Source organism: Emys orbicularis, chromosome 11 (genome assembly GCF_028017835.1).
Source record: "Emys orbicularis isolate rEmyOrb1 chromosome 11, rEmyOrb1.hap1, whole genome shotgun sequence".
Lineage (NCBI taxonomy): Eukaryota > Metazoa > Chordata > Testudines > Emydidae > Emys > Emys orbicularis.
The window spans coordinates 13,232,711-13,256,376 of NC_088693.1; the positions used below are offsets into that span (position 1 = coordinate 13,232,711).

Sequence of the window (23,666 nt, forward strand, 5' to 3'; positions counted from 1 at the left end):
TCCAGGCAGTGTTCGGCTGGGTAGTCCAGGCGAGGGTTGCAAAATGTCTAATTGCACAAACCCAAACACTCTGGCCCGCCCCTCCCCCGAGGCCCCGCCCTTCCCCAAGGCCCTGCCCATGCCCTGCCCCTTCTTCAAGGCCCTGCTCCTGCTCATTTCATCCCCCTCTCTCCATCGTTGGCTCTCCTCCATTCTCACTCTCTTTCACCCTTCACCAGACTGGGGCATGAGGTTGGGGTCAGAGGACAGCAACGTGTCTATGGTAAAAAAATGTTGAGGTCCATGGGGGCGCTCACCTTGGGCAGCTCCCCGCAAGCAGTTCCCTGTCCCTGCTGTTGCTGGCGGAGGCGCGGCCAGGTGCCAGGCAGCTCTGCAGGCATGCTGCCTCTGTCCCCCCTCCCTGAGCGCTGACTCCGTGGCTCCCAGCCCATTGGCCAGGAACCACGGCCAATGGGAGCTGCGGGGGCAGTAGGGTGCCAGACGGCGAATGTGAAAAATCGGGACGGGGTGGGGGATGGGGGTAATAGGCGCCTATATAAGAAAAAGACCCAAAAATCAGGACTATCCCTATAAAATTGGGACATCTGGTCACCCTAGGGGGCAGCAACTGCGGACGGGGCAGATCCGCCTGGCCGCGCCTCCGCGTAGGAGCCAGAGGGGGGACATACTGCTGCTTCCGGGAACACCGCCCAGAGCGTGCACCCCTGGCCCCCTCTCATCCCCCAACCCTCTGCCCCAGTCCTGATCCCCCTCCCACCCTCCAAACCCGTCGATCCTAGCCTGGAGCACCCTTCTGCACCCCAAACCTCTCATCCCCAGTCCCACCCCAGAACTTGCACCCCCAGCTGGAGCCCTCACCCCCCTCAACCCCTTCTCCAGCCTGGAGTCCCCTCACGCACCCTGAATCCCTCATTTCTGGCCCTACCCGGAACCCACACCCCCAGCTCAGAGCCCATACCCCCTCCCAAACCCCAAACCCCTGCCTCAGCCCGGAGCCCCCTCCCGCCACTGTCCATCACTAAGTGCAGTCATTTTGTCAAGTGTCCATCGCGCAACATGGTGGTGCTGACCCCTGGTTGGGGTGCAGGAGGGAGTGTGGGCTCTGGGATGGGGGTTGGGGCTGAGGGGTTCCGAGTGTGGGAGGGGGCTCTTGGCTGAGCCTGGGGCAGGGGGTTGGAGTTGGGGTGTGGGAGGGGGTTTGGGGTTCAGGCTCTGGGAGGAAGTTTGGATGCGGGAAGGGCTCAGGGCTGGGGCAGAGGCTGGGGTGCAGAAGGGGGTATGGGCTTCGGAAAGGAGTTTGGGTGCAGGAGGGGGCTCAGATCTGGGGCAGGGGATTGGAATGCAGGAACAGATTCGGGGTGCAGGCTCTGGGAGGGAGTTTGGGTGTGGGAGGGTGCTCAGGGCTGGGGCAAGAGGTTGGGGTGCAGGAGGGGTTTTGGGTGCGGGTTCTGGGAGGGGGTTTGGGCTCCAGCTGGGCGGCTTCTGGAAGCAACCAGCATGTCCAGCTCCTAGGCTCAGGGACAGCCAGGCGGCTCTGTGAGCTGCCCCTGCCTAAACGCACCACCCTCGCAGCTCCCACTGGCCGTGGTTCCCAGCCAATGGGAACTCCGGAGTTGGTGCTTGGGGAGGGAGCAGCACGCAGAGACCTCCTGGCCGCCCCTGCACCTAGGAGCTAGAGCAGGGGTAGGCAACCTATGGCACGCGTGCCGAAGGCGGCACGCAAGCTGATTTTCAGTGGCACGCACACTGCCCGGGTACTGGCCACCAGTCTGGGGGGCTCTAAATTTAATTTAATTTTAAATGAAGCTTCTTAAACATTTTAAAAACCTTATTTACTTTACATACAACAATAGTTTAGTTATATATTATAGACTTATAGAAAGAGACCTTCTAAAAATGTTATAATGTATTACTGGAACACGAAACCTTAAATTAGAGTGAATAAATGAAGTTTCGGCACACCACTTCTGAAAGGTTGCCAACCCCTGAGCTAGAGGGATGTGCCAGATGCCGCAGAACCAGAGTTGGTAGCCCCCCACTGCGCCACCCACCAGACTTTTAGGGGCCTAAAATCTCGGATTGGATTCAGTAGCCTCCGGGAGATCAAGACCCATTCTGGGAGACACCTGGCAAAATCCAGAAGAGTTGGCAACCCTAGTCAAGGCTGAGATGGGCTGTGCTGAGGTGGATAGTCCAGGCTGAGATAGGCTCGTCTGGACTAGGGTAGGCAGTGCTGGGCTGGGCTGAGATAGGGTAGGCCGGACTGGACTAGGGTAGTCCAGGCTGAAATGGGCTGGGTAGTCCAGGGCTGAGATGGGTTAGGCAGTGCTGGGCTGAGGTGTGTAGTCCAGGCAGAGATGGGCTGGGCTGGGCTGACCTCTTTTGAGCGATGCTGGGGAATGAGAATAGTGGGCAAGGCTGCTGGGGATTATTTTGGCTAATAGGGTGGTTGGCAAGGCCCCTGGTAAGCGAGCTGGACATCTCCACCAGCAATTCTGTGGTCTGTGAGGTGGTGGAAATCAGGCCTTTTGTGCATTGTTTGGTATAGTTATCTCCTGCACAACCATGACCATTCCTTATTTTGACACTTGCTTTGCACACACGGCACGGTCATCAGTTAACTCTCCACCTATGCTTCAGAAGCACAGGCTTTTACCTAAGTGAACTAAGAAGTAGTTTTACTAGTGCAGCAGGCAGAGGAAAGGTAAGCATGCAGGGTGAACAGATTTAAATCAACTGTTTAAATTATGATTTAAATCAGCAGGCAGGACACCTTGATTTAAATAATCAATGTAAGGTTGATTCTCTTTGTTTGGTAAGCATTAACACATGTTGATTTGCAACTAAATATAGCCTTTACACTAAATTTGTTAACCAAGAGGATTCATTACATTTATAAACATTTATTTAAGCCATTTTATAGCTTAACTTACATGTATTCCAGTACTACTTTAGGCCTTGCTGCAGGCCTAGGCGTAACTAACAGTGTGAACCAAAGGTTGTGAACCAGAATAGGCCTGGCCTAGGCAAAATAACAACATACTAGTTATTAGCTAACACCAAGTAAGCACATTCCTGACTTGAGAGGATGGTACAGGAACATCTAGAGGTCTCAAGTAACTGCATAAACACATTTCTAGGCGAAGGTACAGGAACACACTGACCCCAAGTAAGATAAAGATGGGATGACAGAATAATGGATGGGGATGTTTCATTCAAACTAGCAGGTACAAGGATAAGGGTGGTAACTAACCACGCAGAAGTGTAATATGCAACTTGTTTCTATCAATGTATAAAAGGGGAAGTCATAGGAGGAGCACTTTTGTCCAGTCTAGGAGACAGCAGAGACTCCCGCTGCTGAGCTAGTCCATTGTCACGGGCGTACATGTGTTAGTGGACCCGTAGCGCCTATGGGGCACTAGGACTGGGCTTCATCGACAATAAACCTGGCTGAGCACCTTTGCCACTGAACCAAGCCTGTGGTCTTTCTTATGAGTAACATCAATGTCTGCAGAATTAACATTCTGCACTGTCTGCTAGTGCAACGCAGCTGACATCGGAGCTCCAAGAACAGTAACAAAGATGCAGCAGCAACAACATTCTTCAGCACTTAACAACAGTTAGAAAATGGTGAATGATGCAATTCGTATTTACTAGACGATGATTAATTTTTTTACTTAAGATTTGTGTCAAGTTCTATTTGGGTGGAAATTCAACTCAAATGTGCAAAAACAGCATTTTATTTTTGTAAATTAAATAAATACCTTAAGTGTGCTGGATTGGATACATAAGAAAAAAGTTTATCAAAACATAGTTTTCATTTAAAGCTGACTGATTTATTAAACAAAGAAATTAGTATTCGTAGTGAATTGAACTGATTGTTTCTGGTCATCATGGCCCCAGGGCAGTGAAGCCTTCCCCAAAGTGGGGGAGTGAGGGACATGGCAGTCACTTCTGGGAGCCACGCGGAGCCAGGGCAGGCAGGGAACCTAAGGGTCCCAGAGTCCCCGCCCCCTCATTGGCTCCATCCCTGCCCCACCTCTTCCCCCAGAAGCCAAAGCGGGGTGGGGACCCTGGGACCCTTAGGTTTACCAGGTGTCCAGTTTTCGACTGGGTGTTCCAGTCGAAAAGAGACCCTCGTGGCTCCAGTCAGCACAGCTGACCGGGGCGTTAAAAGTCCGGTCAGGGGTGCAGCAGGACTAAGACAGGTTCCCTGCCTGCCCTGGCTCCGCGTGGCTCCCAGAAGTGACTGCCATGTCCCTGCGGCCCCTAGGTGCAGGGGCAGCCAGGGAGGCTCCGCGTGCTGCCCCTGCCCTGAGCGCCGGCTCCGCATGCCCTGAGTGCCAGCTCCGCAACTCCCATTGGTTGGGAACCACAGCCAATGGGAGGTGTGGGGGTGGCACCTGCAGGCTGGTACAGTGAGCGGGGTCGCCTTGCTGCGGTTCTCCCTAGGAGCAGTAGGGAGATGCCCGCCACTTCCGGGAGCCGCCTGAGATAAGTGCCGCCTGGAGCACGCACCCCCTCCCCCAGCCCTGAGCCCCCTACTGCACCCCGACCCCCCTTCTGCACCCAAGGCCCCCAGCCCGGAGCCCCCTCCCGTACCCTGAACCCCTTATTTCTAGCCCCACCCTCGAGCCCACACCCCCTGCTGGAGCCCTCACCCCCTCCTGCACTCCAACCTCCTGCCCCAGCCCAGAGCTTCCTCCCACACTCCGAACCCCTTGGCCCAACCCCACAGCTCAGAGCCCCCTCCTGCACCCCAAAGCCCTCATCCCTGGCCCCACCCCAGAGCCCACACCTCCAACCGGAGCCCTCACTCCCTCTCTCGCACCCAAACTCCCTGCTCCAGCCCTCAGCCCCCTCCCACACTCCAAACCCTCATCCCCAGCCCCACCACAGAGCCCGCACCCCCAGCCGGAGCCCGCACATCCCTACCCCATGCCCCAGCCTGGTGAAAATGAGCGAGTGAGCGAGGGTGGGGAGAGTGAGCGATGGAGGGAGGAGGATGGAGTGAGCGGGGGCAGGGCCTTGGGGAAGGGGCAGGGCAGTGACCGGGACAAGGGTATTTAGTTTTCTAAAATGAGAAAGTTGGCAACCTTAGGGTCCCTCCACCTGCCTGGGGTGGGGGGGCCCCAAGAGCAGCCTCTGGCCTGTGTCCCTGCTCCCCGGACCCTTGCCCAGGGCAAGTGGGGAGTCCATGGCACCCCACAGCTGCTTACATGGCTCTTACCCCAGCCCGGCTCCAGCCAATGGAGGGGCCTTGGAGCAGCAGCTCAGCCATGTAAGAGCCTCCTGGGCAGCTGTGGGGAGCCATGAACCCTTCACCTGCCCTGGATGGGAGGCCCGGGGGCTGCTCTTGGGCCCCCCCACCCTGGGCAGGTGGAGCGTGCGTGGCTGCCCACAGCTGCCTGGGCTCCAGCTGCCGGCCTGGCCGGGGGTGGGGTCTCAGGGGGAAGAGGAGGGGTAGGGGTGTGTGGTCCATGGCAAAAAGTGGGAGGGCCACAGCCCCCTGACGCCCCCTCCCTCCCCCCCCCCCCCGTTCCAGTGCCCCGCTTCCATTTCCATTAAGGGGTAACAGCCTAAGGGTCTGTGCACAAGAAATGTGCCAGAGAGGCCAAGGGAGGAAACGGTGCTGCAGCCTGTTGAGACACAGGGAAGCGTAAAACACCTGGGATCCAGAGGCTGGGATTCCCCCACAGCAATCTGGAGGGCAGCCAATACGGGTCTTTTCCTTGTTTGAAAAGTGCCAGGTACACATTGCTCTATAAACAATAAAAGATTATTTGACTGTGTTAGAAAAGAGGGAGACTCTGAACCAGATGGTCCCCTCATGCTGCTCCTTCTTACCATTGTGGGGTGGGGTTGTTCTTGTGGCTCTGCTGCAATTAATTCATCACCTGAGTAAATCTCTGGTGTATCTGCAGTGGTTCTCTAGCAATCTTAAGGTGCAATGTGGTATTTTAACTGTTTCTCAAAGGACCAGTACAATAGGGCATCATCAAATCTCTAGTGTAGTGCCATGGAAACATTTACCATGGTCGCTGGGAAGCATTATTCACTTTGATGGAGAGTTTCTGCAACAGAGCAGAAGGGAACACCAAGTGGCAAAGAAGAGAGCCTGTGGTTTAAACTGTCCTAATCTCTTCAAAGGTCAAACAGTCAATGGCCCAACATATCAGTCAATCCCTGCTCAGCAAAACATTTAAGCTTCTACTAAGTGAATCACTGAATTAGGGCCTACATGCATAGTGCTGTCAAATACACAAAATGAACAAACTGAATAAAGAATCCATTTTTTCTCTAAACTCTTTCAGTAATAGTGATCCTATGTATAACTTGTATCATAGCAGACAAAAATGTTCAGACAAAGTTCCATTTTAATTGATTGTGTCTCTAGTAGCTGTGAAACTAATGATCCTATAATACACCATTAACTACTCAGAATAATTAACAGCTTTATTGAAGACACCAGAAATATGACCCTGTGGTACGAGTGGCAGCATAAGAAGTTAATATCACTGTCGTCATGAATGTAGCTAATTTTTAGAAGTACAAATATTCTAAAACTGGCTTTATGAAGCTTAGCAAAGTAGTTTATCAATAGATGGTTCTTCGATCGTTTTCTAGAATTCAGTAATTTAACACATGCCCAGAGGTTACCATCTATACAAGGTTATAATTCTACAGAAAAAGGGCTTTTTATGCCACTAGACTGTGCAGAAAGAATGCCAGCCCTCTCTATATGATGATTATCTTGAATATTCCAAAAGGACTGATTTTGTACTTGAGTGTTTTGATTCTGCAGGATGCTGAATGAAGTGCAAAAGCACCAGCAGTCAGCAAGGCACCTGGGAAGAAAGGCATCTGGATAACATGTGCAGAACACCCATATAGACGTAAGCCCTAGTGTGTAGGAGGTGAAGAGGTTGGGGCAAAGGTGATTTACTGAATGTAAATTATGTGCTTTGTGGCTATGTTTTGGGGTTTTCCTTGAACCCTAAGCTAACCAGAACCAGTAGTTAGCTGAGAGTGATTAATATGTATACTTGGAAAAAATTGAGACCAAGGGCTCCTCCCCTTGTGGCATACACGTCTGAGGGTTTGAAAGAAACTCTCTTTCAGCTATTCAGTGCCTTAGATGTGTTCTGGGAACAGCGTCCTTACTGACGCACCAGCCTGCTACACTCAGTTTACTTTAGGGTGTGGGCAACAAAAAATTGCATCCAACAGCCCTTCCTGCTATGAGCCCTATCTACCTAGCCTGAATGTGCTATTCTCACAGCCCTCAGCGACACCAAAATTATGAGCACTGTTAAGGTGCATGCTAAAATCTACTTAACTCTGTCTCTTTTCTTAATATTATATATTTACATTTAGGCAATTGGATATATAAATGGTCATTTGAGTCAATAAACCAAAATATAAAGAACTATAAGAAAGCCAGTACTTTTCTCATTCTTCAAATTTCTGGTTACAAAATTATCCTTGCGATATTATTCACAAAATAAAGGCACCAAAAAAATCTCTTCCACTGTTATTAAAAAATAAATCTTATCTTCTAAAAGTAATAAGGTATTCTGGATAAGCTTGAATGTCATTAAATATGACAAACATTGATGGATGACCCATGTTATCAGTCACACTATCATATAGGTCAGTAGGATCTGCGATGTTTTTTGCTGGTGGAGTGATTAATCCTGCTTTTCCAGTGCAATATATTCCAGTGAGAACTCGAGCAAGGTACATGTATTTTCTGCCATTCCCATCAGGTCTAGAGTATCCATCGTGAGCAGAATAACTGGCATCAACAGCAAAATAGGTTCCATTTCCAATTGCTGCACCTGTGATCAGAAAGACAAAATTCTGAAAATGTTTAAAGAAAACAAGACTTTCATTCTTATGAAACCCCTACAATGCGCAACCTTCTCTTCTACTATCAGTGAAAAAGGATCATTTGAAATTAAAATTAAGAGTTTGACAGCATCATTCCAGCCTCACTTGGAATAGGGCCTTGTACCAAAATATCAATCATAAGTTTACTGAGATGACACTTATCACTGAGCTAATCATGCAGACTTACTTTGCCTTTTCTTATGGTGAAGGAGGTTAAACGTTCTCCCTCTATTTGTCATTGTGTAGTTTTCTATCTAACACATGGCAAACATTTAGAATTTTTTAATTATAAGATTATATAATTGTAATCATAATATTATAATTATACTTCACAGAGACAGAGGAATCATAGTTCTTCATCTGGGACCTGTTTCTCTTCTCTGAAAGTGGGAGAAAGCTTCTAATGCAAATAGTCAAAAACATATGCAGGGAATTGAATCCTATTGCTAAAGACTTCATCCTTCCTTGCCCCGTCTGCTTTTTGCTGTTCATCACATCTGTTCATTGTGTCATGTATAATACTATCCCTGATCCTACAACGTATGTATTCTGAGTAATCCAACTTAGTTCAATGCTTAAAGCTAAGTACAGGCACAAGTCTTTGCAGAACCAGGGCCTCAGATAGTCTCTGCGCCAAATACAATGTCTTTGGGTGCTACAAACCAAAACAACTGTATGACCAGTGCAGATCATCTCTGATTTATATTTAACGGAGTTGTCCATGACACTAGTTAAAGAGGAAGAATGTATATATTAAATGTAACTCTTGTGAAAAGTGCCGGATTGAGTGGTGTCAATAGATAACAGCACAAGCAGCAGCAGAAGCTTTTCCCACACTGTTCAGGCAATTTGTTTCATATCTGATAAGGCGGCACCATTTTCTAGGCATAAAAGATAATTAGTTGTATCTCTATTTTCATTCACTTTGTGATATCTCATCTGAGAATGTCAACAAGGAAGCCAGGCAGTGATTGTTCTGATTAACAGTTTTTGTGAGCTAGGTAATACATTTCATAATATATATCAACTTTCAAAAAGGCCACCAAAGTTTTAAATGATTTTAGATTTGCGAAGTACGATGATCTCTCTGTGCTAGCCTGCAGCTGATACTGTGCACGGGCCAAGGGATTAACCACTTGACATTGATAAACTCCTCAGATCTTATTCACAATTTACAATTTTTAGACAATAAACCAGGTGTGGGCAAACTACAGCCCGGGGGCCACATCCGGCCCTTCAGATGTTTTAATCTGGCCTTTGAGCTCCCGCCAGAGAATGAGGTCCGTGGCTTACCCTGTTCCGTGTGTGCTGTGGCTCCACACGGCTCCCGGAAGCAGCGGCGTGTCCCCCCTCCAGCTACTACACATGGGGCAGCCTCGGGGCTCTGCATGCTGCCCCCCAAGCACCGCCCCCGCACCGCCCATTGGCCGGGAACCACGGCCAGTGGGAGCTGCAGGGGCGGTGCCTGCGAACGGGGCAGCACGCAGAGCTGCCTGGCCGCACCTCCATGTAGGAGCCGGGGGACGACGACATGCTGCTGCTTCCGGGAGCTGCTTGAGGCAAGAGCCACTTGGAGCCTGCACTCCTGACCCCCTCCTGCACCCCAACCCCCTGCCCTAGCCCTGATCCCCCTCCTGCCCTCTGAGCCCCTCGGTCCCAGCCGAGAGCACCCTCCTGCACCCCCAACCCCACATCCCCAGCCCCACCCTAGAGCCTACACCCCCAGCTGGAGCCATCACTCCCGCCCTGCACCCCAACACCCTGCCCCAGTCCGGAGCCACCTCCCACACCCTGAACTCCTCATTTCTGGCCCCACCCCAGAGCCCTCACCCCCCCCCCCCCGCACCCCAACCCCCAATTTTGTGAGCATTCATGGCCCGCCATACAATTTCCATACCCAGATGTGGCCCTCCAGTCAAAAAGTTTGCCCACCCCTCCAATAAACAGTACAAATAAACTGAAAATAAAAGCCTGCAAATTAACCAATAATGAAAGCATGTTATCTGGCCATATAAACCCTCTAAAACATAAGAAAACCCTTTGGCTTAAGGAATGAGCTGTCTGTCTGATAAGAATAAACAGCTGTATAATTAAGATATCAGCACAGGTATATCGGAACTCATTAGCTAGACATTTCAATAACTACTGAATACAATAGCGCACTTCAGAGCCTGGACGGATGGTGACATATGAACAATTCTCATATGCTCAAGGCACACACAGAAGGGTCTAATAGGACATCTAATACCTCCTTCCCTCCATACAGAATTATTCCCTATATTTACTAATTCTTTGTCTCTTTCTCTGACCTCATTCCTCACTGTGCGCTGTGCATATGACACCATTATCTCACATCATGTCTTACTCATCCATTCCCTGTTTAGGAAATTAACTTGCTTTGAATAATAATTTACCATTAATTCCAGCAAAACCACGATTAAACCCATTGTAATTAATTGTGCTCAGTGAGGAACTAGGTGTTCCGTGGAATAGGAGAGTCTCATTAATTGTGTTGCCATTCTTTTTGTCCAGCGACTGTTTTTTGATTTGGTAGGTCTGCCACAGGTAAGGATTTTGTACCCTTTCAATCTGCAAAGTCAGAAAATAAAACACATTATTGATAATGCCCAATATCTAGGATGACAGCAAAGCATTCAAAAAATAACAAATATAAATTAATTGGTTTTCAGATCACTCTGCCCCTGTGGTGTCTATTTAGAGTTGGGACACTGGAAATCCAAACATTACGGAATGTGAACCAATAAATAACCAGAATATGATAACCTACAAAAAGTCTTTAGTTTGACCATTTCCTTTCAATCACTTGAGCTTTGCCTAACGTGCCAAGTATGTGGGGCAAACACTGGCATGTTCCCAGCAAAGTGATGAAGTTTTTAGAGGTATGCTGTTGTATTCTGCTATTGTCCTATCGCCAGCAGCAAAAGGGGCTTTTGAGTAAGATGCACTCTGAACATCTGAACTCTTTGCTGATAATTCTCCCATTAAAGGGGAGAATTGTAGAGATACCATTATGCTTTTACAAGAACAAGCTTCTTTTCTAGATCCTAACTTGGGGGTTACAATCTACATTCAGGCAAAACTTACTGAAGTCAGTGGCCCGTTTCCTGGAACCAGCACATAGCTTGAAGGGGATCTCCCTGTGGGACTCACAGGGAAGGAATCTGTCCCCCAAGCTGTGGATTAACAAGGGAATTGCTCTAGGACTGCTACTGTAGCCTCATGGCTGCAGAAGTGTGTGTGGCCAAGCAGCTCTCCACCTGCAGAAGGATCTGTGTAGAGTAGGTGCCATTCTCCTGGACCCAATGTTCCCCTTGCCTGCCTCCCACCATGTACAATAGGCTGTTGGGAGCTCCGTTTTCTACAGGTCAGAGTCCCACAATGCAGAGGTATGTGCACATCTCCTGCACAGGGTTCCTTAATCCGGATTCCTTTCAGCAATGAAAATGCACTGTAGATGAAGAAGCAGGATTTGGCCCAGTGAGAGGTCTGCATAAGTAAGGACTTCAAGAGTCAATCATTTATTTGGTGGAGATTAATCTGATTGTTTCTTAGAGACGGTTTACTATAACATTCACAGCAGACAGATTTTCATTTGATTTCCGACGGTGTGTGTGTGTGAGCCTATATTTCATATATAAATTAGCTTCAATATCTCATCTTCTAATTTGGGGATACTGAACACGGACTGCTTGAATGCCAAATCACCCTAGGACTGTCGTGCCCCCCCCCATACCCATAAAGGAATCTGTCTGCGCCCCCCATGGAGCCACTGTTGGGGGCTAGGAGTGGGGCCGGGGCTGAAACCGTGGTCGGGAGCCAGGGCTGGGGTCAGGAGCTGGGGCCGGTGTCGGGGGCCATGGCCGGGGCTGGAGCAGGAGCCATGGTTGGGAGCCAAGGCCACGGCCAGGAGTGGAGCCAGCGGTGGAGCTGCAGCTGGGGCCATGGCCAGGAGCGGAGCCACAGTCGGAAGCCAGGGTCGCGACTAGGAGCAGAGCCGCAGTTGGGATTAGGGGTTGGGGCCACTGTGAGGAGCAGAGCCATGGCTGAGGCTGGGGCCCGGGTCGGGACCCAGGGCCAAGAGTGGAGCCAGGCAGGGTCCGGATCCACAGCTGTGGCTGGGAGCGGGGCTGGGAGCCGGAAGCCAAGGCTGGGGTCAGAGCCGGGGCTGGAGCTGGGGGCAGAGCAGAGCTGGGGGCAGAGCAGGGCCGGGTGACGCTCCCTCCCTGCCCCCCTTGGGGCTGGCCCAGGCCCCACCACACCTTCCCAAATGTTCCTCCACGCCCCCCTAGGGGCCCCACAGTTTGGGGATCACTGATCTAAGAGGTGACAGCCACTGTCATATGCTATTCGAATGGAAAATTTCCTTAGATTTGCAATAAAGTTTTGGATTTTGTCAACGACCTCAGTGTATAGTGTTGGGGAAATACAGAATTGGAAGGGGTGACTACAAATAAATACTTAATACAAAATAAAAGATGAAAGTTTCTGTTTGTTTTTTAAACGAAAAACTTCACTTTCATCATGTTACTTCACCTTCTCTATTTTGAATGTGGAGCAGGTTTTTAGAAACTTCTTCTGAACATCTTGATATTCTTGCTGTGTTGTATTTATCATAACCACTTTGACACGTTCTTGTTTCATATCACACCACTCTTTAGGGAATGCTACTAACTGTTTACCTGCAAAGTAAACATTTTGTTAATACAGCTAGAACTGACTCTGCTTATACGGGCTTGTGCCTTATTAAAAACTGAAAAGAGCACCTATTATCCATTCTTTTCTTCCACAAATTCTTTGGCAAGCCTATTCTTTGCCATGAATACTTCATGGCTTCTGTAGCACAGATTAGATTTTCTATTTTGCTACCAATCTGAGCTCTCACTTACCAAACAAAAACAATTAACTGAAGTAAAGTTTAGAAATGTTGGGAAATTTTACTCATTACTTCTGGATCACTCAACATTTTGGGCCTCGGGGTACAAACTGTGGTCAACGGGACAACTCGCATGACTAAGGACAATTCATGTGAGTAAAGAGTGGCAAGACTGGAACATTTATCCTTTTTATATGGAATGGTATTTGCTTCTGGCTTATGAAGTTTTTGTTATATTGGTAAAACAAATGATTTATTAGCAAAGTGATTAAGCTGAGAAAGAATATGGCTACAGCTAATTCACTCTTCTGTCAGTAAACTCTTCTGTTTATTGAGGTCCTGGTCCAGCAAAGCACATAAACATCTACTTTTGCTGTGTCGGGGGTCTGAATACTCTTCTACTGGCATTACTGTAAAAGGTTTTGGAAAACATAATCCATAATGAAATATGGAAAAGAACAGGGACGCATTTACAATTTAATATATTCTGGGCAGGTGGAGAGCAGTGGATGCTGGCTGGCCACCCAGCTCTGAAGGCAGCGCCACAGCCAGCAGCAGTGTTGAAGTCAAGGTGGCAATGCCATACCATGATACCCTTATTTTTGCACTACTGCTGGCAGTGGTGCTGGCTTCAGAGCTGGGCTCCCAGCCAGCAGCTGCAGAGCTTCCTGCAGCCATGGGAGTGTGACGGTACCTCCCATAAGGCTTTATGGAAATATGCTTATGAATGTGTGTGTGTGTGTGTATATATATATAACTAGAATGTGTTTTATGCTACATATGCCATGTAACATATCTCTGTAAAGGTTATGATCTACTGAATGTATTAATCCTATTTGTATGCATGTATCATTTTTGTATTCGAAGTTATGAATATTGGCTGTGTACTGGCTTGATTTCTAAATAACCTTAGTAGAGCATTTGGTCAGTTCCTGGAGAAAGGAATGTTGAAATTAAGTACCTAATCAAGAAATACTTAAAGGACAATGAATCTTGGAACGCTCCAATCCACATGAGAAGCCTACTTGAGGATGTTCAAGGTAGCATGTGACCCATGGCTGCTACCTGGTAAAAAACTGTGAGTCATGCATGGACATGTGACTTGCCCAGGTGACTCCAGAACTCCACCTTGGAGCTGGACTTTGCATAGGAGAGAGGAGGGGGTCTCCACCCACAAGAGAAAGTCTATTTAAGCCCGTGGGAGACCTCTCCATTTGGTCTTCAGCTGGCTAAAGAGAGAGCCTCTTCACCCCCAAAGATACCTGAAAGAAACTGGAACAAAAGACAGTAACTACAGGGGGTGTGAGTGATTGCTGGACCCGGACTAGAATGAGATTAGTCTGTAAAAGGGAGCTTACTGGAACTGGTGAGAGTTATCTGTATTCAATTGTATTCAGTTATATTAGGCATAGATTTGCGTGTTTTATTTTATTTCACTTGGTAATTCACTTTGTTCTGTCTGTTACTACTTGGAACCACTTAAATCCTACTTTCTGTATTTAATAAAATCACTTTTTACTTATTAATTCAGCCAGAGTACGTATTAATACTTGGGGGGGCAAACAGCTGTGCATATCTCTCTATCAGTGTATAAGCTTTATACAGGGTAAAACGGATTTATTTGGGTTTAGACCCCATTGGGAGTTGGGCATCTGAGTGTTAAAGACAAGTACACTTCTGTGAGCTGTTTTTAGTTAAGTCTGCAGCTTTTGGGCACTTGGTTCGGACCCTGGGTCTGTGTTGGAGCAGACGGGTGAGTCTGGCTCAGCAAGACAGGGTGCTGGATTCCCAGGCTGGCAGAGGGAAAGCAGGGGCAGAAGTAATCTTGGCACATCAGTTGGCAGTTCCCAAGGGGGTTCCTGTGATCCAACCCATCACAGTCAGGGGAGATTCCTGGAGGTGTGTCTGACCCAGCCCTAGGAGAGGCCCCTGAAGGGGAAGAGGAGGTCCTGTCCCTGAGCAGCCCAGCCAGGACCAGCAGCTGGAGTCTGGCATATTGAAGGAGCCCTTGGCCAGGGCTACCCCAGCCCTGCCTCTCCCCGGCTACAGGCCCAGCACCCTGGCATTCAGGAGTTAAACGGGCCTTGGGCTGGCTGTGTGCGTATGGGAGAGTGACCACGGGAAACCCCCGCCGACCACGGTGCCCTGCTAGCAGTAGTACTGCCTTCAGAGCTGGGCACCTGGCCAGTGGCTGCTGCTCTCCAGCTGCCCAGCTTTAAAGGCATCACCGCCACCAGCAACAGCGCAGAAGTAAGGGTGGCAATACAGCGACCCCCCTACAATAGCCTCGTGACTTCCCGCCCCATGACTCACTTTTGGGTGGGACCCCCATGGTCACAACACCGTAAAATTTCAGATTGAAGTATCTGAAACGGTGAAATTTATTATTTTTTAATAAACCCTACCTGTGAGGAAAGATTGAAACAATTGGATTTGTTTAGTTTGGAGAAGAGAAGACTGAGAGGGGACATGATAACAGTTTTCAAGTATGTAAAAGGTTGTTACAAAGAGGAGGGAGAAAAATTGTTCTTCTTAACCTCTGAGGATAGGACAAGAAGCAATGGGCTTAAATTGCAGCAAGGGCGGTTTAGGTAGGACATTAGGAAAAACTTCCTGTCAGAGTGGTTAAGCACTGGAATAAATTGCCTAGGGACGTTGTGGAATCTCCATCATTGGAGATTTTAAAGAGCAGGTTAGTCCAACGCCTGTCAGGGATGGTCTAGATCAGGGATCGGCAACCCTTGACACTCGGCCCGCCAAAGTAAGCACCCTGGCGGGCCAGGCCGGTTTGTTTACCTGCCACGTCTGCAGGTTCGGCCAATCACAGCTCCCACTGGCCGCGGTTTGCCGCTCCAGGCCAATGGGGGCGGCAGGAAGCGGTGCAGACCGAGGGATGTGCTGGCCGCTGCTTCCTGCCGCCCCCATTGGCCTGGAGCAGCGAACCGTGGCCAGTGGGAGCCGCGATCGGCTGAACCTGCGGACGCAGGAGGTAAAAAACCGGCCTGGCTGGCCAGGGTGCTTACCCTGGCGAGCCGCATGCCAAAGGTTACCGATCCCTGGTCTAGATAATACTTAGTCCTGCCATGAGTGCAGGGGAACGAACAAGATGACCTCTTGAGGTCCCTTCCAGTGCTATGATTCTATGATTCTAAGAAACTCAATTTAAAATTATGTGCTGGCTTTCTGACACAGCTGCTGTTACATTTCAAACTAAAATTGCTAAGTGGAAGCACTGCCAGTGGTAGGTAATGCCTAGCAACTGAAAATTTATGGCAAGAGATAAAGACTTATGCCCAGAAGTAAACCTATCTAGATTCTAGAAGCATTGCTGTTGGATGATTGAGAAAGCCTTTTTGGTACATCCTAAGAATTTTGATCAGTCCCTATTGGGAGATGTCCTATGTCCTCTTCAATTCTGAATTCTTTTTATCCTTTTACACTGGTATAAATCAGGGGTAACTTTACTGAAGTCAATGTTGTTACACTAGTTTTACACTAGTGTAAGTGAGAGGAGAATCAAGCTCAATATGTTTAAAAATATGTTCAGAATCATTAATAGTTTCTAAGAAAATAGACTAGCATTATTTAGAATTTTTAAATATATGAATGAAACTGTGTGTACTTCGTCAGACCCTTCATGCAATAATAAACAAAATAATAATAATTAATAATAAAGCTATGAAGAGCAGCTCAACAAAGCTTTAATTTACCTTCATCCTTTGGCTCACGCTGAACGATTACAACTGTTCCTTGTTCATCTGTAGCACGTAGATTTTTCATGTCTATCTTGTAGTCCTTCCTGAGGAGTTTGATATTAATGTAAGCTTTTTTAGCTACTTTAGCATCCTCTAAGTGCATATTTGTCAGAGGGTCAAAGTCTATGAAAGACATATTGTTTATGGAATACTTCCACTGTACTAAATTGCTAACAAGTTTTGCCTTTGATTGTTCTTCTTGGTTATCTTTAATTCTTTTGATCATGTTTTGAATTTTCATGGAAGCTTCATAGACATCTCTAGTTATACCAGAAACTCTAACAAAAGGAGGAGTTTCCTTGGTTTCCACATGAATGGTAATATGTAGGCTTTTCTGGAGTTCACTTAGTTTCTTAGCTTCTGTTTCATCAAAACTGCCAATTAATTCATCTGGAATAACGTTGTCATACTGTTCTTTTAAAATCAGATTTTTTATCCAAGATTCAGTGGCTTCCACATTTTTTTGGCTTTCACCACAAATCTGAAACGTGGCTAACTCAATTTTCTTCTCCAGCACGAATCCACGTTTCTTTCCAGCAGGACGTTTTTTGCCCATTATAAGTGCTGTAATGAAGTATAAGGTCTGTAATTACTTAACTTTTATTTTAGAAAATATTTAATTTTATGTACCCATTTAAAAAACACTCACTACTCACATGTTAACTTAGAAAACCATGATTCTGATGTTGGTGAAATTGTATCTCCTTCTCTTTTCTGCATACTTGCATAAAATACATTTTGCATCTGTGGCTGGAAGATGACTATTTTAATTTTTTTCACATGCTGGACTGCTTTTGTACTTGCAAACTCAACTATAGCATCCATCATGTCCTCAGCTACCTTAGCTGGATTCTGCCCTGCCTGACCTGTAACAAATAAATAAAAAATACATATTTGCTGATGAACAGTATGTGAACTGAGATGGTCTCTATATCAAAGAACCCCTCTGCTCCCCACTTGTACTATCTGAAGATCTTGTGAACAGTCCGAGCAAAAAAATCAAAGAATGTCTATTTTCTAAACTGCAAGCTGTCAGGGTAGAAACTGTCTTTGTTTGTATAGGGCCAAACACACTGTTGGCACTTAACACAATAAAGTAATACAATAATAATAATTAAAGGTAATCCCCCCAAGTCAAAATTGAGGTATATTGTACTGCTGCTATATCTGTGCTGTACTTGTTCTGTGGCTAAACACAGGACTTCATTCTTCATAATTACAACAGACAAATATGACTATGATGATTTATTGAAACATCCTTTTAAAGGCAACACAGTCTCATTCTTATAATGAAGTCAGCATAACCAGATATGAAACACAGTTTGAGGAAATAATATATTGTGAAAAGAAAGTTACTTTGTGAGCTCTTAAAGAGAAACCTGGCTCCAATGTTTTTCTGGTTGCAATCATTAGCTGACAGGCTGCAGACTCTGAAGATGTCATTCTCTGTCTTTCTCCCCAAAAAGATCCATATTACCAACATCCCTGCTAAAGTGTGGATCTTTTGATGCCATAACTGAAACAAGAGCTATTAGTCTGCCACTTTCATAAAGTATAATTTCACTGACAAATGGATATAACACATTTCTATAACAATACTAACAGCTTTTAACTGGACGAGAGAATAATATATAGCATAAGCCCGAAATTTAAGATGAGGAAAATTGTAAGTCGCGCATGGACTGTGAACACTGTACAGGGATTGGTTCCTACAAAGCATCCAAGCCAATCCCAAAACGTGTGATGCAATGTAAAGTAAATGCAATGTAATATATACATGTACATAACGGAAGGGGGTTTCTGCATTACTTTGGATGTGTGGTATATCCTGTACCTACACTTGAGTCAGTATAGCTTTGCTGTATGCCAAATGAAGGAACCTGAGTGACAAGAACTGAGTTCTTGGGAACCGTGTGGAAGAGGTCTTAGAGGCTAACCTAACAGTTCTGAATGTCTCGCTTTTTTACTAACATGTGGCCCAATCCTGCCACTCTTACACAGATAATCCTGCTCATGCTAACAGTTCTGTTGAAGACAAAAGAATTACTCATTTAAGTAAATGTTACAGGGTTTTTTTAAATTACACCCAGAGTGTTCATTGACATTTAAAGTTACCATTTAAATATATTCCTAACAGGCTGACTAAAACTTATCTACTGTCTTGGAGAAATATTCTGCAAAGCAGAAATATTGTAATGCAACATGTTTTTCCTGGATAATGTCAATTAGTGTCAATGTATAATTTAGAGCTGGGCAAAAATTTTCATTTTTTGGGGCTTTGAAACTACTTGCAAATTTGGGTTGAATTTGGTGAACAGTTTTTGCTGATTTTTTCCCCCCAAAGAAGTTGCAACAGATTGTTTCAGCCATTTAGAAACAAAACATTTTGACTTTTCCTTTCAAAATGGCGTGTTGTTTCAAGATATAGCTAACGGGAAAAAATGGGTGAAAAACAACACAAAATGAAATAACCAAAAAAATCATTTGGGACCAAACTAAATGTTTTATTCGACACAGAACAATTTTTTTATTTATTTTTAATTTTTATTTTGGCAAGAAAAAAAAATCAGTTTTGGTTAGAACAAAACTGAAATTTTTTCCAGAATTTAAAGTTCTGCCCCTGAAAAAGTCAACTATTCACTCAGCTCTGGTATCATTAATTGGCAGCTCCCTTAGCCAGGTGACTGTACATTACCGCATGCTTTTTCAACATCTCTCCACTGAATACAGCCCCTCGGCCATACAGTTACCTGCCAATGTTGTGATACACAGTTTGTCTATAGCAAGCCAGCTGAACCAAGTAGTTAGGCTACTTTCGGACCAGAATATGCTTCTGCTGAAATCAGTAAGAGTAGTGCCAGGCCTTCAGAGGCTAATACAATATGGATACATGCTATGAAAATCTGCAATTTTAACATGACAGTTTTAAACCACACTGTTGGTATGACTGTGTGTGTAAACTTACTACAGTGATCTTGATTTTGCTTTTCCTTTCAAAATCTACTAAGAAAAAACAAACCTGTTCCAATTGCTGGGAAGGCGACAGATGTGTACTTCCTCAGTTCACACTCCTGGAGCACTTTAGAGACCAGAGCTTTAACATCTTTCTGATGAACGAGGTGAATAATTTTATTGCACATCAGTTTTCCACCTTGTGTGGTTATAAAGCCACTGTGAGGCTGCAAGGCTGGAACACAGAAGAAAAAAATATGACACACAAAATGAGATCAACACTTTATAATAACAAAGCACCAGACCCTCAAGTGAAGTGTACAATGGAGCAGTTCCAATGTCTTTAACGGAGCCATGCTGATCTACACCAGATGAGAATATAGCTTCTGGATATAAATTTGCCTGGTATTTGCAAACAGGAAAGTGGAAAGCAAATCTATCTTGAATGTTTTATCCATTTAGGGTCTTGACATTCCACCAGCTTTATCTGGTTAATGTTTTCGCTGCTAACATTCTGCTTTTAAAATTTCTTTAAGCTGATATCTTAAATCGGGGGTGAACTTCGTATGTGCTCAGAATTTCCTGTTTTGCTTATGACTGAAATCTGGGTGCTCATCAAATAATAGTTTACAATTTAACACAAGCTACCTTTCAATGTACACCTCTACCTCGATATAACGCTGTCCTCGGGAGCCAAAAAATCTTACCGCGTTATAGGTGAAACCACGTTATATTGAACTTGCTTTGATCCACCGGATTGCGCAGCCCCGCCCCCCCACCCCCTCCGGAGCACTGCTTTACCGCGTTATATCCAAATTAGTGTTATATCGGGCCGCGTTATATAGGGGTAGAGGTGTATATGAAATTTAGTAATTGTATTTGCATTATCAACATTTCTTAAAATGTGTATCAATGGAATGCGCACAATACCTCTGCATGAGAAACCCCTTATCTTTATTTATGTCATTTACCTCCAGAAATCTCTATTTATCATTTTACAGATAAGCTGACAGACTAAAAAAGAGCCCAAGTGATTTTAGGGCTATTGCAAGGAGGCTAAGGCACATGTAATAAAATCCTTTAAAAGTGCAAAAAACTGATGGACTCATGAGTACAATGGTACAAATAGCACTACTATGCAGAAAGGCAAGAAATTGATTGTGAGATTATGTGCTTATCCTACTAAGTGCAGAACACATTCAACTCCCATTGGCTTGGGAGTTGAGGGCAAGGCACTCAGAACCTTGCAGGATCAGGCTAATAAAGGGAGAGAATCCACAGATTTGCCAAAAGTGAAAAAATATGAAGCAAAAGGTGCAATACTGGAGCTGAACTGCCAGAACCATGGGGGCGCTATTTCATTTTGTGATTCAGGATGTGCACTACGGGTTTTTCTTGCACTAATGGATGCCAACCACAGTTGGCAATGGTTTAATTTCGGCACTGGTTTGGCAGAATCCAAAGACTGTAGAAGAGCTCACAGACACAGTACCTACTGGGTTACATCATTTCAATTAACAATTGTGCACTTCTGAATACAAAAGCAGAGACACTGATAGTATCTAAGAGACTGATCCTGCATGCACTGAAGTCCGTGGCAAAGCTCCCATTGTCTCATCCAGGAGCGGGATCAGTCCCAAAATTGCTATTGCCTCAATTCAAGAAGGTACGTCAAGCATGTGAGTTTAAGTTACATGAGCTTAAAGTGACTGAAGCCAATGGGCCTCTTCAAGTTCTGAAAGTTAAGCATGTGCTTAAGTACCTTCATGAATAGGAGCCTACGGTTGCACTACTTCCCATGTACTCCTTAGGATTAAATAGCCTTTCTCTTCCAAATTATCTTCCTTTTGCAAAAATAATGTGGGTTCCATGAGAGCAGGGTTTTCAAAAAATCAATAAAGCCAGCACAATTTCATTTAATGTAATGTGCTTTCCTATTATAATTATATGATCCAACTGGGGGATTGTAACATCATGAATAAGCATAAGCAGCCATTTAAATTGTGGAAATAGCAGGTATACTAATAATGGAATCAAATGGAATATATGTTGCATCATACCAAGCATAGCACATTCTAGTTTAACCTGGGGTCCGGCAGCTTCCATCACTGCTTTGAAGACACCTTAAATAAATGAGAAAGCATGTCAGTTCACTAAGTCAGTTTAACTGTTGTTACCCAAAAATCACATCACATCACACCTGTATGAAAACTCTCATAAACCTTAGAATATCAGGGTTGGAAGGGACTCAGGAGATCATCTTGTCCAACCCCCTGCTCTAAGCAGGACCAATACCCAACTTTTTTTTTTTTGCCCCAGATCCCTAAATGGCCCCCTCAAGGATTGAACTCACAACCCCTAGATTTAGCAGGCCAATGCTCAAACCACTGAGCTATCACATACTATAGTTTCATGCACTAACAGCCAAATTCTGCATTCCTTGAATAGCCAAAACTCGCATGGGGCCACATCCTACAAGATGCTGAGCCCCACCAATTCCCATTGTGTTCAGTAATCTGCATAACATCTCATATTGCCTGCAAAGAATATACTCCATTTATGAATTAACTTTATTTCATAGCTCTCTTGGTTGACAGTACATCAGTCACCAGGCTACGTTACCTGACAGATTGCCTCTTTCTCTGTGTCAGGCTGCTACTGCTGGGGTCAGCAGAGATGTTCAAGTTGAAGCCCCCTTGACACAAATGAGTGAGGGCTGCTGGCAGGGTGTTTTCTGTGTGGGGTCCTCAACTTTGGAACTGACTCACCTCCATGGAATGCCAGAGCCTAAGTTTGTGAACCTTCTAGGCAAGGGGCAAGGCCCATCTTATTTCTTGGGCTCCTGAGGAGGAGGGCGGACTAAGTGTTGGCAGGGCGTGGTGAATGTTAATTTACTTATGGGCAGTCCTTTCTATGACCTGGCCCATTGCATATATTAGCTAATTGGCCAGGCCCCCAGGAAGCAGAATAAGCACCTACCAATATATTTAGAATTTTTGTGGGGGAAATCAACATTACAGCATAGGATAGAGAGAGGGAGAACAAGAGGGTTGTCTCTTCAGATGGCTCTGACTTATGCCCGGGTACCAGCCCAGCATATCAATCACCCAGGCTCAGAGAAGCACAAAGATGGCTTGATGTCACCTTTGCCACTCCACTCTGCTTTAGACTGTGCGCTCACAAGCAGCAACTGACAATGTGGGCCACTGTGTCAAAAGAAATCACAAAATAACTGTGTTGGGATACCCTGATATTATTTTGTGTCATGAGGCTGTATTGCTATGTGTTAGCATTGCGCTTCTATCTTGAAACATCCCAACGCAATGTCAGGACAGCACTCAGCCATTATTTATTAGCTCTCTTCAATTCTATTACACGAAGAGGCTCTCAAATGCTGCAAAGCTGGGTACTACTGGTCTAAGTGATACATTTCACAATGGAAAATTACCATTGGGAATAGCACTAACATTGGAGAACCACAGCCCAGAAATGAAAGGACAAGACCGATGGCCTTTAACGTAACAAATTAACACAAAGCGCAGACATTTGCCACCCCACTTTTCCAGTGTGAAAAAAAACTTTATAAAAGTTTTGCATATTGAAAATGCTCCCTCCATTTCCAATACGTGGCAGTGAATTTATCATTAAATTCATGGATATTCAATAAAGTACCTGATTTGGCATTAAATGATGAATTTGATATGTTTACAATCACATCTGTATTTTCCTTGGTGATATCTCCAGTTGCTACCTGGAATGTAATCGAACCAAGCTGCATTTCATGAACTCCCAATACCGGGGTTGAAACATGCCCAAAGGAAACTGCAAGGAAAATAAAAATACATTAAGAGTGGTCTGTCCTAGTAAAAGTGCTATTCCCTTGAGCTTATGTATGCTTTGTAAGTTCAGTACAGAGTTCACAGATTGGGATCCCCAGACATAAAGTATCCTCTTTGACTCCAATATTCCCTAACCCAGATTTTTTACTGCTGCTTTCTATTATTCAGTCCATAGGACCCGGGAAACAGAGAACTCATTCAGTTTAAATACCGTGGATCCATTAAATGCTACTCCCATTGATGTTGATGCAATTTTGCTATGAACTTCAATGGAAGAGGGAATAGGTTCTACATTCTCCTGAATGAATTTCTGGTGTTGCGTGCTGTTCACTC

The 23,666-nt window shown here is 45.6% G+C and overlaps 1 protein-coding gene across 1 annotated transcript in view; it reads right to left on the minus strand.

Annotated features, from left to right (window-relative positions):
* Nucleotides 1-6,387: 6,387 nt before the first annotated feature.
* LOC135885584 (protein mono-ADP-ribosyltransferase PARP14-like) overlaps nt 6,388-23,666 on the minus strand; it is a 35,969-nt gene continuing 18,690 nt past the window's right edge. Inside the window, exons 10-17 of the mRNA XM_065413396.1 lie at nt 23,167-23,316; nt 21,555-21,617; nt 19,562-19,729; nt 17,199-17,408; nt 16,498-17,106; nt 12,448-12,593; nt 10,308-10,482; nt 6,388-7,841 (exon numbers count right to left, since the gene is read on the minus strand). Of these exons, the coding sequence (XP_065269468.1) occupies nt 7,552-7,841; nt 10,308-10,482; nt 12,448-12,593; nt 16,498-17,106; nt 17,199-17,408; nt 19,562-19,729; nt 21,555-21,617; nt 23,167-23,316 (1,811 nt within the window). The 3' untranslated portion in view covers nt 6,388-7,551. The remainder of the gene's footprint in view (nt 7,842-10,307; nt 10,483-12,447; nt 12,594-16,497; nt 17,107-17,198; nt 17,409-19,561; nt 19,730-21,554; nt 21,618-23,166; nt 23,317-23,666) is intronic.